The sequence below is a fragment of the Moschus berezovskii genome, chromosome 8, assembly GCF_049115385.1.
Source record: "Moschus berezovskii isolate FMDL1 chromosome 8, NW_MosBer_1.0, whole genome shotgun sequence".
Taxonomy (NCBI): domain Eukaryota; kingdom Metazoa; phylum Chordata; class Mammalia; order Artiodactyla; family Moschidae; genus Moschus; species Moschus berezovskii.
The window spans coordinates 98,492,228-98,505,760 of NC_142467.1; the positions used below are offsets into that span (position 1 = coordinate 98,492,228).

At 49.0% G+C, this 13,533-nt stretch overlaps 1 protein-coding gene across 6 annotated transcripts in view; it reads left to right on the plus strand.

The window, feature by feature from the left end:
• The first annotated feature begins 5,428 nt into the window (after positions 1-5,428).
• The window catches only part of DNMT1 (DNA methyltransferase 1), a 43,432-nt gene continuing 35,327 nt past the window's right edge, over positions 5,429-13,533 (plus strand). For 2 of the 6 annotated variants that reach the window (XM_055429949.2, XM_055429950.2), the window contains exon 1: positions 5,429-5,627. In XM_055429949.2, the coding sequence (XP_055285924.1) occupies positions 5,449-5,627 (179 nt within the window). In that variant the 5' untranslated portion in view covers positions 5,429-5,448. Of the gene's footprint in view, positions 5,628-6,056; positions 6,164-13,057; positions 13,235-13,533 lie in introns of those variants that run through there. The other 4 variants (XM_088839021.1, XM_055429951.2, XM_088839020.1 and 1 more) reach the window with 4 other exon arrangements.

Below are 13,533 nucleotides of genomic sequence, written 5' to 3' on the forward strand. Positions count from 1 at the left end.
GGCCAGGCTTGGCGGCAAGCCTAAACAGAAAGCCCTCAGCCTGCTCAAAGGCCCTGCAGAGGAGCAGACAGGTCTGCCCAGCACTATTCACCATTGGTTTCCCAGGATCCAATTTCTGGTCATTTGAGCCTAGAGAGTTTGCGAGGCTCTGTCCTAGTGGTCTTCCTGCTGGGCCACCTGCCTGGGGCTGAGAGTGGCAGTGTCCCTGGGCAAGCCTTGAGTGCTGCGGTCACCTCTCGGGGCCTTTGCTGGGCTGGCATCAAGTAAGAGCTCAGTGGCTGTGACTAATTCCCCAGCATGCGGCGTGACCCGGCTTCGGCCTTCTGACTGACCATGGCTCAGGACATGTAGCCATCCTCCACCAGCCCCGTGCTCTGGGCTGCCAAGACCTCAGTTGGGCTGACCCCCAGGACTCTCCTGGCCTCTGGAGTGTGGCCCTCCAGCTGGAGGCAAGAATGTGGCCCAGGAACAGGGGAGGTGGGGCAAATCTTTTAAAAACTTTTTTTGGCTACACCGGGTCTTTGTACACGTGGGTTTTCTCGAGTGTGGAGAGTGGACTGCTCTTCATCATAGTGTGCGGGCTTCTCATTGTGGTGGCTTCTCTTGCTGCAGAGCACGGGCTCTGTGTGCATGGGCTTCAGTAGTTGCCCCACATGGGCTCAGTAGTTGTGGCACATGGGCTTGGTTGCTCTGAGGCATGTGGAATCTTCCTGGAGCAGGGACTGAACCCACGTCCCCTGCACTGGCAGGCAGACTCCTATCCACTGCTGGGGAAAATCTTCTGCTGGGAAGGAGTCTGGTGGCCCAGCCAGTCACTCTGGAAGCCATCTATAGCCCTTTCCCTTAACCTTGGCCAACATTTCACCAGTCAGGTGAATCGAGCAAAGCAGGTGCTTCAGGGACTGTGGACAGAACCTGGGTTTGCAACTGATCTGATCTGGACTACAGTTTCTGAGTTTGTGAAATGGAAATCATAGTGTTGATGGCAGGGGGGCAGGGGAGAAAACCACTCTATACCTATCAACATTTGCATCAGGCACCTCCCACGTGGTATCCCCTTGTCCTATGTATTCAAAGGATATTTGGATTCCAACTGAGTGAGCCCTTGGAGAGTCAGCTGTGAATGAGGCAGACCACCAAATCCTTGCCCTCTGGAGATCAGTCTTTTCTTAAAAAAAAAATTGATTCAATTTATTTGGGGCTGTTCTGGGTCTTCATTGCTGCATGTTGGCCTTCTCTAGCTGCAGCAAGCCAGGGGTACTCCCTAGTTGCAGTGCTCAGGCTTCTCGTTGCAGTGGATTCTCTTGTAGAGCATACACTCTAGGGCGTGTAGCCTTCAGTAGCTGTGGTTAACTGGCTTAGTTTTCCCACAGCACTGGAATCTTCCCAGACCAGGGATCAAAATGGTGTCCCCTGCATTGGCAGGTGGATTCTTAACCACTGGACCACAAGGGAAGTCCTGGAGCTCATAATTTTTGCAGGGGTTGGCTTGCTAAGGCCCATGGGCTAAATCTGGCCCAGCAAGTTTTTGGAAATTAAGTTTTTTTTTTAATGTAAATGAAGTTTTATTGGAATACAGCTATAGCTATTCATTTGTGTATTGTCTATGGCTATTTCTATGCTAGAAAGGCAGCATTGAGTTGACTGAACATATGGCCCGCAGAACCTAAAATACTGTCTGATTCTTCATAGTAAAGTTGTCAACCTTTGCTCTACTCTAGTGGAACAGAAAGACTACGGCAGACAGAAATAAGAGTCAGTGACAGTGGTAAGTGCCACGAAGCCAGAGGAAGATGAGGCGGCGGGGAGGGGTTGTTTCCAGATGAGTGGACAGGTCGGGGGATCCTGTGGGTAGCAGCAACCTTTGAGCTGTAAATCTTCCAGAAGAGTAGCCCAGGCAGAATTGACATTGAAAGCAAAGGCCCTGGGGCACTGGCACTTGAGAGCTTGAAAAGACTGAAAGTGGGTCAGCGAAGCTGGGGCTCATTGAGGGGGTGGAAATGAGTTGCATCATGGCAGGACCTGGTGGTGGTGGTGGTGGTTTAGTCACTAAGTCGTGTCTGACTCTTGTGACCCCATGGACTGTAGCCCGCCAGGCTCCTCTGTCCATGGGATTTCCCAGGCAAGAATACTGGAGTGGGTTGCCATTTCCTTTTCCAGCACCTTGTAAAAGTAGTCAAATGCTTACATTTTATTTCAAGGGCAGTAGAAAGTTCTGTAAGGTTCTAGTGGGAAAGAAAAGGGCATTAAAAGTGTTTAAAAATGCCCTCTGGATGCAGTGGGCTGAGAGACTGGGGAAGGGGCTACTATTATAGTATAGGTGAGAGATGATGGCAGTCTGGGTTACACAGAAAGTCCTGTGTGTATTTCAGAGGAAGAAGCAACAGATTTCTCACCTCCAGCAGGTTAGGGGAGGAGAGGAATTAAGAGATGGTGCCTGGCTGGTTGCTTCCGAGCAACATGAACAGATCAGCTGGGCTGAAGGTGCAGCTTTGACACCAACTTGCTGGGTGAAAGTGAAAGTGTTAGTTGCTCAGTTGTGTCCAGCTCTTTGCAACCCATGGACTGCAGCCCAACAGGCTCCTCTGTCCATGGGATTTCCAGACAAGAATACTGTAGTGGGTTGCCATTTCCTTCTCCAGAGGATCTTCCCAATCCAGGGGTTGAACCTGGGTCTCTTGCCTTGCAGACATATTCTTTACCATCTGAGCCACCAGGAACCTGGGCCAGTCTTTGTCCCTGAGCCCCTGTCCCATCTGTGGAATGGGTCAAATTATCCCTTGGGAAAGGGATTACAAAGAGAGTCTACCTGAGAGGGAGGTTCCAATAAGTGCAGCTCATCTCCTGTGAGCTGAGGCCCTTGAACAGCAGGACTGCTCATCTATCTCTCTCCCCTCCCTACCCCGTCCTATGAGCGCCCCCTTTCCTAAGCTGGGTTAGGGATCCAGATGCTGGCTTTTGACAGATCTATACATTCAGGCTTTGGAGTTAAAGACACCTGGATTGATAGTTCTTCCTGCTTACTGAGCCTGTGATCTTGGGTAAGCCAGCCTCCTTTGTGATGAATCTCCTAGGCCATGAGAAATGGGGGGTGGGGGAGGGTCTTGAAACCTCCCTTTATGGTGGTTAAGGACTGAGTGTGTGTTAGTTGCTCAGTCGTGTCTGACTCGTTGAGACCCCATGGACTGCAACCCACCAGGCTCCTCTGTCCATGGAATTCTCCAGGCAAGAATACTGGAATGGGTAGCCATTCCCTTCTCCAGGGGATCTTCCTGACCCAGGGATTGAACCCAGGTCTCCTGCATTACAGGAGGATTCTTTACAATCTGAGCCACCAGGGAAGCCTGTTAAGGACTAAATAACTCCTAAAGACCCTGGTACAGTAAGTATGGAAGTGCTGATTAAATATTCAATTAATAGCTATTAGTTTTATTCCTAATATTGCAGTTCTCCTGGATCCTGCCCTGCAGTGGGTAACCATGGCGACCAGAGGGTCTGAGGTCCACTTCTGGAAGCTCTCCACCAGTTGCTGGGGGAACTTAGTTTATGTGCATGTTTACAAACACACTCACTTGTAAATTGCATAATACAAAAATGTAAATGTATACTGTAACTTGGAATTCTATTCTGATGCTAACGTTGTGGCAGATAAAGTACTTCTAAAAAAAAATGTAGTCCTATTCTATTGATTTATTTCTTCATTGGGATAAAAAAACATAGCATTTATCATCTTAATCATTTTTAAGTATACAGTACATTACGAACTGTATGCACATTGTTCTGCAGCAGATCTCAAACTTTCATCTTGTGAAACTGAAACACTAATCCTATTGAACAACTTTCCTCTTCCTCTTCCTCCCAGCCCCTGGCAACCACCATTGTTCTTTCTTTATGAGGTGACTAAGTCAGATACCGCTAAGTGGAATCACACAGTGTGTCTTTTTGTGACTAGTTTATTTCACTTAGCATAATGACTGCAAGTTTCACCCAGGCTGTTGCAAAAGGGCAGGATTGTTTTTTTTTTTAACGCTGAATAATCCGTTTAATACATCCATAATGTATATGCCATGTTTTCTTTATCTATTCATCTATCCTGTCCTTTGGGTTGCCTCCACCTCTTGGCTATTATGACTACTGCCACTAAGAAGAGGGGTGTGCAAATATCTCTGAGATCGTATTTCCTATTCTTTTGAATATTTATCTAGAAATGGGGTTGCTGTTCATATAATTCTACTTTTAGTTTTTTGAGGTGCCTCCACACTTTTCTATAGCAGCTGCAGTATTCTAAATCCCCACCGACTGTGCAAGGGGGTTCTAATTTCCATGTTCTCATCAATATATTTTGTTTTGATACTGGCCATCCTAAAGCATGTAATGTGATCTCATTGTGGTTTTCATTTGCATTTCCCTGATGGGTCATATTGAACTTCTTTTCATATGCTTTTTGTCCATCTGTATCTACTTTATGAAACTTTCTATTCAAGTCCCCTGTCTGTTTTCTAATTGTCTTCGAGTTGGAGGAATTCTTTATATATTCTAGACATTAAGCTCTTATCAGATACATGGGTTGCCTACATTTTTCTCTCATTCTATTGGTTGCTTTTTCACTTTGATTCCTTGGCTGTTCATGAGTTCACTTTAATTTTCATGAGTTCACTTTTACATAGTCCCATTTGTCTATCTTAGTTTTTGTGACCTGTGGTTTTGGTGTCATTTTCAAGATATTATGACCAAGCCCAATGTTGTGAAGCTGCCTCTTCCCCCACCACACACACTTTCTTTTAGAAGTGCCACAGTTTTAGGTCTAGGTTTAGGTCTTTAATCCATCTTTTGAGTTAACTTTTATATGTAGTGTAAGGTAAGGGTCGAATTTTCATCCTTTTGCAGGTAGATATTCGCATTCTGGGTATCTTTGGCGTGTAGATACCATGGTTTCTCAGCACCATGTGTTGAAGAGACTATCCTTGCCCGAGTTCTGATGCTTCTTTAAGCACACAGGCTGTGGAAGTGGCCCAGGTCTCCCTACACTGTGAGATCCTTCGTGCATCCTCAACACTTTCTGGAATAAGTTCTGTTAGCTCCTTTTCACAGATGGGGAAACTGAGGCTGGGTCCAAGTGACCTGCTCAAGGTCGTTATAGTGAGCAAATATAGTGTAGGTGGGATTGGAAATGAGTACTTGAACTTTAGAGCCCACAGGGTGCAATGCCCTGGGGATGTTCCTCGTTCTATCCCTAGCATGCGGGTAAAGAATGAATGAATGAATGTCTCAGGCAAGGCTCGCAGCAAATGGAGGAGCTTGGACAAATCCACTGCTGCGCGCAGGGGTGCTCTTCTCCGTCGCGCATGCGCGACCCCTGCGCGGAGCCCAGTTCCACTGCCTCCGCCCACTCATGGTACAGCCTCTCTCTGTGTGGTACGGCCCGACTTCCCCCACGCCTGGGCCGGGATGGTACGCGCCGCCTCCGCTCGCGGCCCCTCCCCGTCGGTTTCCGCGCGAAAAGCCAGGATTGCCTGTGCTGCTACCGCCTCTGCTGCACCTTCCAAGATGCCTGCCCGTACCGCCCCGGCGCGGGTGCCTGCGCTGGCCTCCCGGGCCTTCTCACTGCCTGACGATGTCCGCAGGCGGTAGGTGCCGCGGGGAACCGGGAACCTGGGTGGGTGGCACGGCGGTGGGGGTGGGGGTCATTTCCCCTCGGGGTAGCCCGTGGCCGCTGCTGACAGACGGGCGCGCATGCGTGGGATGGCGCGGCGCGCGGCGGCAGTTGGCGCGGGCAGGGTGGCACTTCCGGTCGCGCGCGCCCCTGGCCGTTTGGCGCCAAAATGGGCCAGTGCCCCCCCGCCAGTTCCCTGGTGACTAGAAACTAAGTAGAGCAAGCTTTGGGTTTTCCTTGGAGAGCCCCTTCCCGGAGCAGCCTCGGGCCCAGCTCTTGCCGCCAGCCTGGTCGCGCAGGAAGTGGGCAGCCTGCGGCCTCGGGATACCCCTTGGCCCGGGCACTTCGGCCTCCACTTCCGGTGCCCGGTCCACTCGAGGGGGTTGGGCTGGCCTGGTCCCCGGGGGTATTTGGGGGGGAATTCTCTCGGCGTCCCACGCCAAGCATCCCGATGGCAGCCTCCAGAGACAGATGCCGCCGCCGGTCGGGGCCCAGGCGCGGCCGGCTCAGGTTTGCGAGCCCTGTCTTCCTTGGGGGGCTCCCTCCATCACCTCATATGGCTAGGGTAGTCGCATTCTGGAAGGACCCCTTATCCTTCAGTGAGGGCTAGGGCTGGGCAGCGTGAAAACGGAGTGGTTTCTTCCGGTAAATCTGAGCCGTGGGCATGAAGGAAGTCTTGCTAGGGAGAACTTGCTGGTTTCCTCCTGTCTGTGTGCCTATATATGTGCATGTGTGGGGAGGGGAGTGAGGGGGGCAGCAGCTATTATTGGGGAGGCAGCTACAGCTAATCTGTGCACATGGATTCTTAAGGCAAGACCATTGTGTACCCTAGGCTTCTTGCTGGTGAAGGGCATCAGTTTCACTCTTGGAAACTTGCAAACCTCACTTGCAGCAATGTGGGAACCAGCCCTGAATGCTTCCAACCAGATTTGTGAATCTGATTTTGCCATTTCCCTATTTCCCTTTGCTTGTTTCCTATAATTGTGCTAGACCAGTTCTGATTTGGGCTTCTGTGAGGTGGAGAGTAGGTGATAGGGAGTATTTGGATCTTCCTCCCAGGTGTCAGACCACTTCTTAGCCACAGTTGGAGGGTGATGTGCCTTGCTAGAGAATCCCTATACATCTCCCCCAAGATAAAACATGACTTGAAGTGGAAATGGATTTATGAAAGTGCCTCGCTTCATTTTAGACCCAGGACAGGGATATTGGGCCCAGCCTTCTTTACCTTGATGGTGAGAGTCCTGCCTCCACTGAGCCGTCTATGACCTTGGGCAAGTTTCATAAACAAGTTGCGTCTGTGGACTTGGACAGTTAACATGGGCTTTAAACTGGTATTGGATTAAATGAGAATATGCCTGGCACATAAAGGCCCCCATGTTAGCATTCTTGACTAATCTAACTTGCTGTTTTTCAGTTCTGCTAATTGTGTAGAACACTTTACATGATCTCACTTAATCCCCAGCTGTTCTCAAGAGTGGTTGCCCCAGGAATTAACTGTAAGGAAGCAAAGATTTCTGCTAAGATCTGCTTCTTGGCAAAACCTTCCCCTTCTGTGAGGGCTTTTATTGGACCAGAGCAAGTGTTTTGTTTGGCTGAATTTGAATGTTCGTAGGTGAATGTTACAATCCGTCAATCCATCATTCACCCTAGGTTACACATTACCTTGAACTAGAATTGCCTACTGTTAGGTATAGAGTCTGGTTTTAGGGTTTTTTTTTCATTTTGGGTTATTTTTTGACTACACCTCACAGCATGTGGGATCCATCCCTGACCAGGGATCAAACCCATGTCCCCAGCATTGGGAACATGGAATCTTAATCCCTGGACCACCAGGGAATTCCAATGTAGGCTTAGGTTTCTGCTTCAGACCACTGACATTGTCACCTTATGTGACCCTCTCAACAGCTTTTCTTAAATTTTGAATTTTATTTTCTAAAATACAGATGTAAACATGGCATTCAATATTCCTTTTAAAATGTTCCCTTATACCACCTTGTAAATGGAGATATAACTTTTTGATTCATGAAAATTAGGCACCTCATATTATGGATTATACTAAATCTAGTAGAATAGGAACAAAGTTTAGGCCTAGTCCTCACTGAGGAATTCTTGTCACTTATGCTAACTTGTGTTTATATGGCAGCTTCTTTTAAGACACATACTGTTACATTAGCTATATAATGGTATTAGAACGTGTTCTTAATGTTTGCTGCTGCTAAGTCACTTCAGTCGTGTCCGACTCTGTGTGACCCCATAGACTGCAGCCGACCAGGCTCCACCGTCCCTGGGATTCTCCAGGCAAGAACACTAGAGTAGGTTGCCATTTCCTTCTCCAATGTGTGAAAGTGAAGTCGCTCAGTCGTGTCGGACTAGTAGCGACCCCATGGAGCCCACCAGGTTCCTCTGTCCATGCGATTTTCTAGGCAAGAGTACTGGAGTGGCTTGCCATTGCCCTCTCCAAGTTCTTAATGTTTAGGTATTTGTAAATTTATTTATGGCTGCACTGCGTCTTTGTTGCTGTGTGTGGGCTTTCCCTAGTTGCAGCGAACAGGGGCTACTCTTTTTTGCAGTGCGCAGGCTTCTCATTGTGGCTTTTCTTCTGAAGCACAGGCTCTAGGGCGCGTGGCTTCAGTAGTTGCAGCACTCAGGCTCTACGGCACAGGTTTAGTGGTTGTGGAGCACGGGCTTAGTTGCCCTGCGGCATGTAGAGTTTTCCCAGGCCAAGGATGGAAGCCTGTGTCCCTGAATTGGCAGGCAGATTCTTATCCACTGTGCCACCAGGCAAGTCCAGTGTTTGAGTTTTTAAAGTGTAACTAAGTGTAAAAAGTAAGTTCAGGGCTTCCCAGGTGGTGCTGGTGGTAAAGAATCTGCCTGCTAATGCAGGAGACATAAGAGATGCGGATTCAATCCCTGGATTGGGAAGATCCCCTGGAGAAGGAAATGGCAACCCACTCCAGTGTTCCTGCCTGGAGAATCCCATGGACAGAGAAGCCTGGCGGGCTACAGTCCATGGAATCATAAAGAGTTGGACACAACTGAAGCGACCTACCACACACGTGTCCTAAGTCTTCTAAAAATCAGGCCTTTCAGGACAAGCCACATTTTTCAACTTGATTTTTCTTACTCTCCAAGCCACCATCTTTTGTGTAGAAAAGCAGTAGTCTTCCCACTTGTCTTTGTGTTGCCATTAGGTCTTTTCTCTCTAACTGGAAACTTCTCTTAGGATGTAAGTTGGAGCCGGAGGTTTTCCTGCCCCATACACCATGTGATGACTTGAAGTCCAGGACTGCCATTCACTTGCCTGACTCATCCTGTGCCTTCTTTTCCTTACAAGCCATTCAGGTTATCTTTTAGGTTCTTAGGGCCTGAGACCATGCAGAGCCACCAGTGTGAGGCTGGGCTCCACCTAACCCTTTCCCCACGGTGGCTACTGTCCATTCATTCCCAAGACTGCTCAGAAAGACAGTCCCCTTTCCCTGTGATGAGCAGGGGTTCAATTCTGTCACTGTTCCCCCATGCTGCTGCTGCAGTCTGGAGTTGATGACCACTTGTCCAAGCATATTTGCCTCGCTGGTTGCATCTGCAGCTTAGAATCCAATAGACTCAGATTCTTGCTTGCTAGACTTTCACCTTCAGTGAAGCCTGAATTGACATACTAGTACTAGACACCTCTTCACACAAATCTGACAGCCTTTGTAATTATGACAGTTTTCCTATCTGCTAACCACTCTGATTAGATTAGACTGGGTCTTCAAGTTCTTAACTAGTCAGTGGCTCCTGAGTAGGTACAGAAGGCATAACTGACTTTTCTAGTTCTCCCCTGAAGTAGGAGCCTAGATGTGCAGACTCCTGGGGTTCAAAGCCCACCCTGCCACTTGCCAGCTATATGAGCAAGTCGTCTAACTTCCTGGTGCTTTATCTATAAAATGGGACAGAGGCGCCTACCACACCAGGGCCCTGTGAAGACTGAGCTGAAAGAGGTAAATGTGGTAGAGCAGCACCTGCACAGAAACCTGCTTCCCTGCTTATCACGTGGCAGCTGTATGTTTCACTTCCATTATGGGGGGTGGCGGGCGGTGGGGAACATACCTTATTAATGAATTACCAATTTGCAAACCTGATACTAAGGCAGATACTGATATAGCAGCCCATGCCTGCTTATCATTCCAACCTTCGTATTTGCCTGGCTTCTTGTATAATCATCTGGACCTTTTCTTTTTGCTGCCACTTTAGCTTAGCTTTTGTGCCAGGTGTCCAGCCATTCCTCAGTTAAGATGGTTTTCTATCCTTAATTCTTTGTATTCTTGACTTTGGTGATGCTGTTTACTATCTGGGAGCTTCTTCCCTGATCGCCCCCATATTTCTTTTCAATTCTTGGACCCTTATTTTCCTCCAGTCTTAGGATTTCTGCTTTCAGCAGTTGAATAGTACCAGCCAGAGATGCATCTTTGGAGAGCCAGTTCTAATTTCTAGCTGTTAAATAGCCATGTAGAGTCACTGGAATGTCTTTCACTCCTAAAATTCATGGTCTGCTCCCTTCCTCCCTACCAAAAAGTTCTGAATTTCTGATACTGTATTAGTTTTTAACTGCTTTCATAACAAACTACTGCAGTCTTAGTAGCTTAAATAAAACACTTGTTATCCTCTGATTCTGTAGGTCAGAAATGTGGTGTGGGTCTCATTGGATTAAAATCAAAGCGTCAGCAGGCTGCCTTCCTTCCTGGAGGCTCTGGGGAGAACCCGTTTCTTACTCTCAAAGCGTCAGCAGGCTACCTTCCTTCCTGGAGGCTCTGGGGAGAACCCGTTTCTTACTCTCTCAGGTTGTCAACAGAATTCAGTTCCTTGTGGTTGTAGGACTGAGGTCCCTCTTCTTTTGCTGGCTGTAGGGTGAGAGCTGTTTCCAGCACCTGGAGGCGACATCATCTCTTGGCTCGTGGCCCCCTTCCTTCATCTTTTAAGCCCTCAAAGCCAGTTCTCAGGTCACATCTTTTTGACCATTCTGTAGTCACATCACTTGAAATGCACCTGGGAACTTTCTCTGCTCCTAGGATTTAAATGATTTGATGGGGCCGACCTGAGTCATCCAAAATACCCTCTCCATCTCAAGGGCTGTACCCTTAGTCACATTTGCAAAGTCCCTTTTGCCATGTAAGGTGACATATTCACAGGTTCTGGGGAATTGGGGGAGAAGGTCCGTTATCCTTCCCTCCACAAATACTGTCTCCAGTCACCCTGTACCACCCAGCATGCAGCCAGTTACAGAAGTCATAATTAACAGAACTTTGTAACTTCTCCAGGATGTTCTCGGCTCCTGCTGTGAAACCATATTACAGATCAGCATTTCTGATTTGGGATGCCAAGAGTTAGCCACTCAGTCATGTCTGTCTCTGTGATCCCATGCACTGTAGCCTGCCAGGCTCTATCCATCGGATTTTCCAGGCCACAGTACTGGAGTGGATAGTCATTCCCTCCTACAGAGGATCTTCCTGACCAGGGATTGAACCCAGGTCTCCTGCATTGTCAGGCAGATTCTTTACCATCCAGCCACCAGGGAAGCCCAATTTAGGATGTTAGAGTGATTTAATGCCTTATCTCTTTTTAACTAATACATATTGTATATTTCTGCCACCTGGACTTTGTTTTTCCCCCACTAAAACATGACTGATTCTTGGGTTCTATCTCCCCCATGACTCTTCCAATGGTTTGTTAACTATGGAGAATATCTGTGATTTTTTAGCCTGACATTGCTGACCTCCTTGAGACAGGCACCCAGCTTCTCTCAGGATTTGCCTTTCTTCCCCTGTGTTGGCCCGACTCGTGTGAGTTTCTTGCCCCTGCTATGGCAGCTCCTCTGCCCAGTTCCCACTGAGCTCTCAGCTTCCCTGTGTCCCTCCTTCCTGATGCCATTTATACCCTTTTTCTTCAGAAGCCTCAGACTTAAACTCTGTTGGCCTTCACAGTGGTCGACGTATATCATTTTTGCCTTTCAAGAATTGCTCTGATGGAAGCAGCTAGGAATGAATCATGGGATCTTGGACCAAAGGGAGCTAAGGTTTTTTGCCATCCTGTAATGTTGCCATCCTCTGTGACCGCTCTACTTGGTTCCTTCATATCTGCTTCTCATCCTCCTAGCTGTGAACCTGGATGGGAGGTAGTGTCACCAGTTTTCCTGGGATGGGGATAAACTCTCCAGTGAAAGTCTGGGCGTCAGGGGAGGCACACTGGCCAGCCTTCCTCCTGCCCCACCTCTGGCTCCTCAGTGCCTGCCTTTGGCTCCAGCCTCCCACTCCGGGGCTGAGCAGGTTAAATCTAGTCTTCGCAGGGCGAGACTTTTGTGATACCCCCAAGGTCTGTTTCTCCCTGCCAAGCTAAATATGCCACTTCAATAGGAAAGATTTAAAAAATTCTGACCCCCCAGATCTGTCTCCTGCCCAGATGTAGGCGTTGTCAGTGTTGGGCAAAGGGCCTATTGATAGGCTTCCATCTGAGCGTTGTCCTTGACACCCGAGGTGACCCGGTCGAGGTAGGAGCTGTGTCCTGCCAGGGTTTTGTGAGCACAGTGACTGAAGGTGGGTGGCTGTGGTGCTCCGGCAGCAGTGTGTGCGCCTCTGGCTCTGAGCAACCTGTTCTGCAGTCGTCCTCAACTAAGGCTCTCCCAGGACCTGAGTTGCTTTGGGGGTAGAATGACTTTTGCCTGGAAGGGACTCCACATGCTTCTGGAAAGCCTGACTCTGAATCTTGAGTCCAAGTTGCACAGCACATGTGATACACAGTGTATTAACCACTCTATCAGTAGGCTGCTGTCTTTTTTTTTTTGGCTGTGCTCCATGGCAGTGTGGGTTCTCAGTTCCCTGACCAGGGATCAAATCCATGCCCCCTGCAGTGGAAGCGTGATTGTCTTAACCACTGGTCCACCAGGAAGCCCCTGCTCAGTCTTTTCTATAACCAGACCTCTGCTGACCATCCAGCAACAGTCAGGAGGCCCCTGCCTGGCAGTGCCTACATCTCAGCACTCAGCTCGTTGCCTGAAACAGGGTCTGGCGTAGAGGAGGCACCCACAGATGATGTTTGCAGCTAGAAGCAGGATCCCCACCCACTTGGAGTAGCCACTGTCTGTCACTAGTCCAGCAGAGCCTGTCACTCACATTTCTGTCTGTGCTGCTTACATCTGCCCTCCCTCTGGGAAGGTCTGGCTGGGAGAGCTCTATTCCTGCCCTTTAGGTTGGTGGTAACCGAGTACCTTGCCTGGGTGCCCAAAGGGAGGACCCTCGCATGGTGGAGGCTCAGTCCTTCCCTGCCCAGGGCAACCCCCCTCTGCTGACGGACGCTGGCTTAGCTGGTTGGACCTGTTCTCACCCCGCTGCCGACAGGAACACTGCCCAAGCCAGGAACAACAGCCTCTCCATTTCCTCTGTGTCTTTTGCTTCTGGTTCCTTTATTCTCTTTGCTCCCTTCCCCTCAAAAGAGGCAAGACACTCATCTTCCTTAATCAAGTCGGACCATGATTTTTCCAGCGAAGCTCATGACAGTTCTGCACACCTGAATGACTCGGTACAAACGTTCACAAGGATGAGCTCTTGGGTGAGGCGCCAGCAAGCTTCTCTGACTTCCTCTCTCTCCCTTGTGTGTGGGGCATCCTGTGCTGCCCCAGGTGACCCCGACTCCATTTCCTACTCATCAGAGTGCTGCCACTCCTGCTCTCCCCATCCTGGCCTTTGGACTTGTTAGCTGACTGTTCCCACAGCCTCCTGTTGCCCTGTTTCACTCTTTCTAACCCCTGTATGCCCTTCTATGGACTCTTGGTCAGGTCCAACTGGAGGAAGACCACCTGTTGGTCACTTAACTTGGGAAGGACCCCAACTATGTTTCCCCTTTCCCAG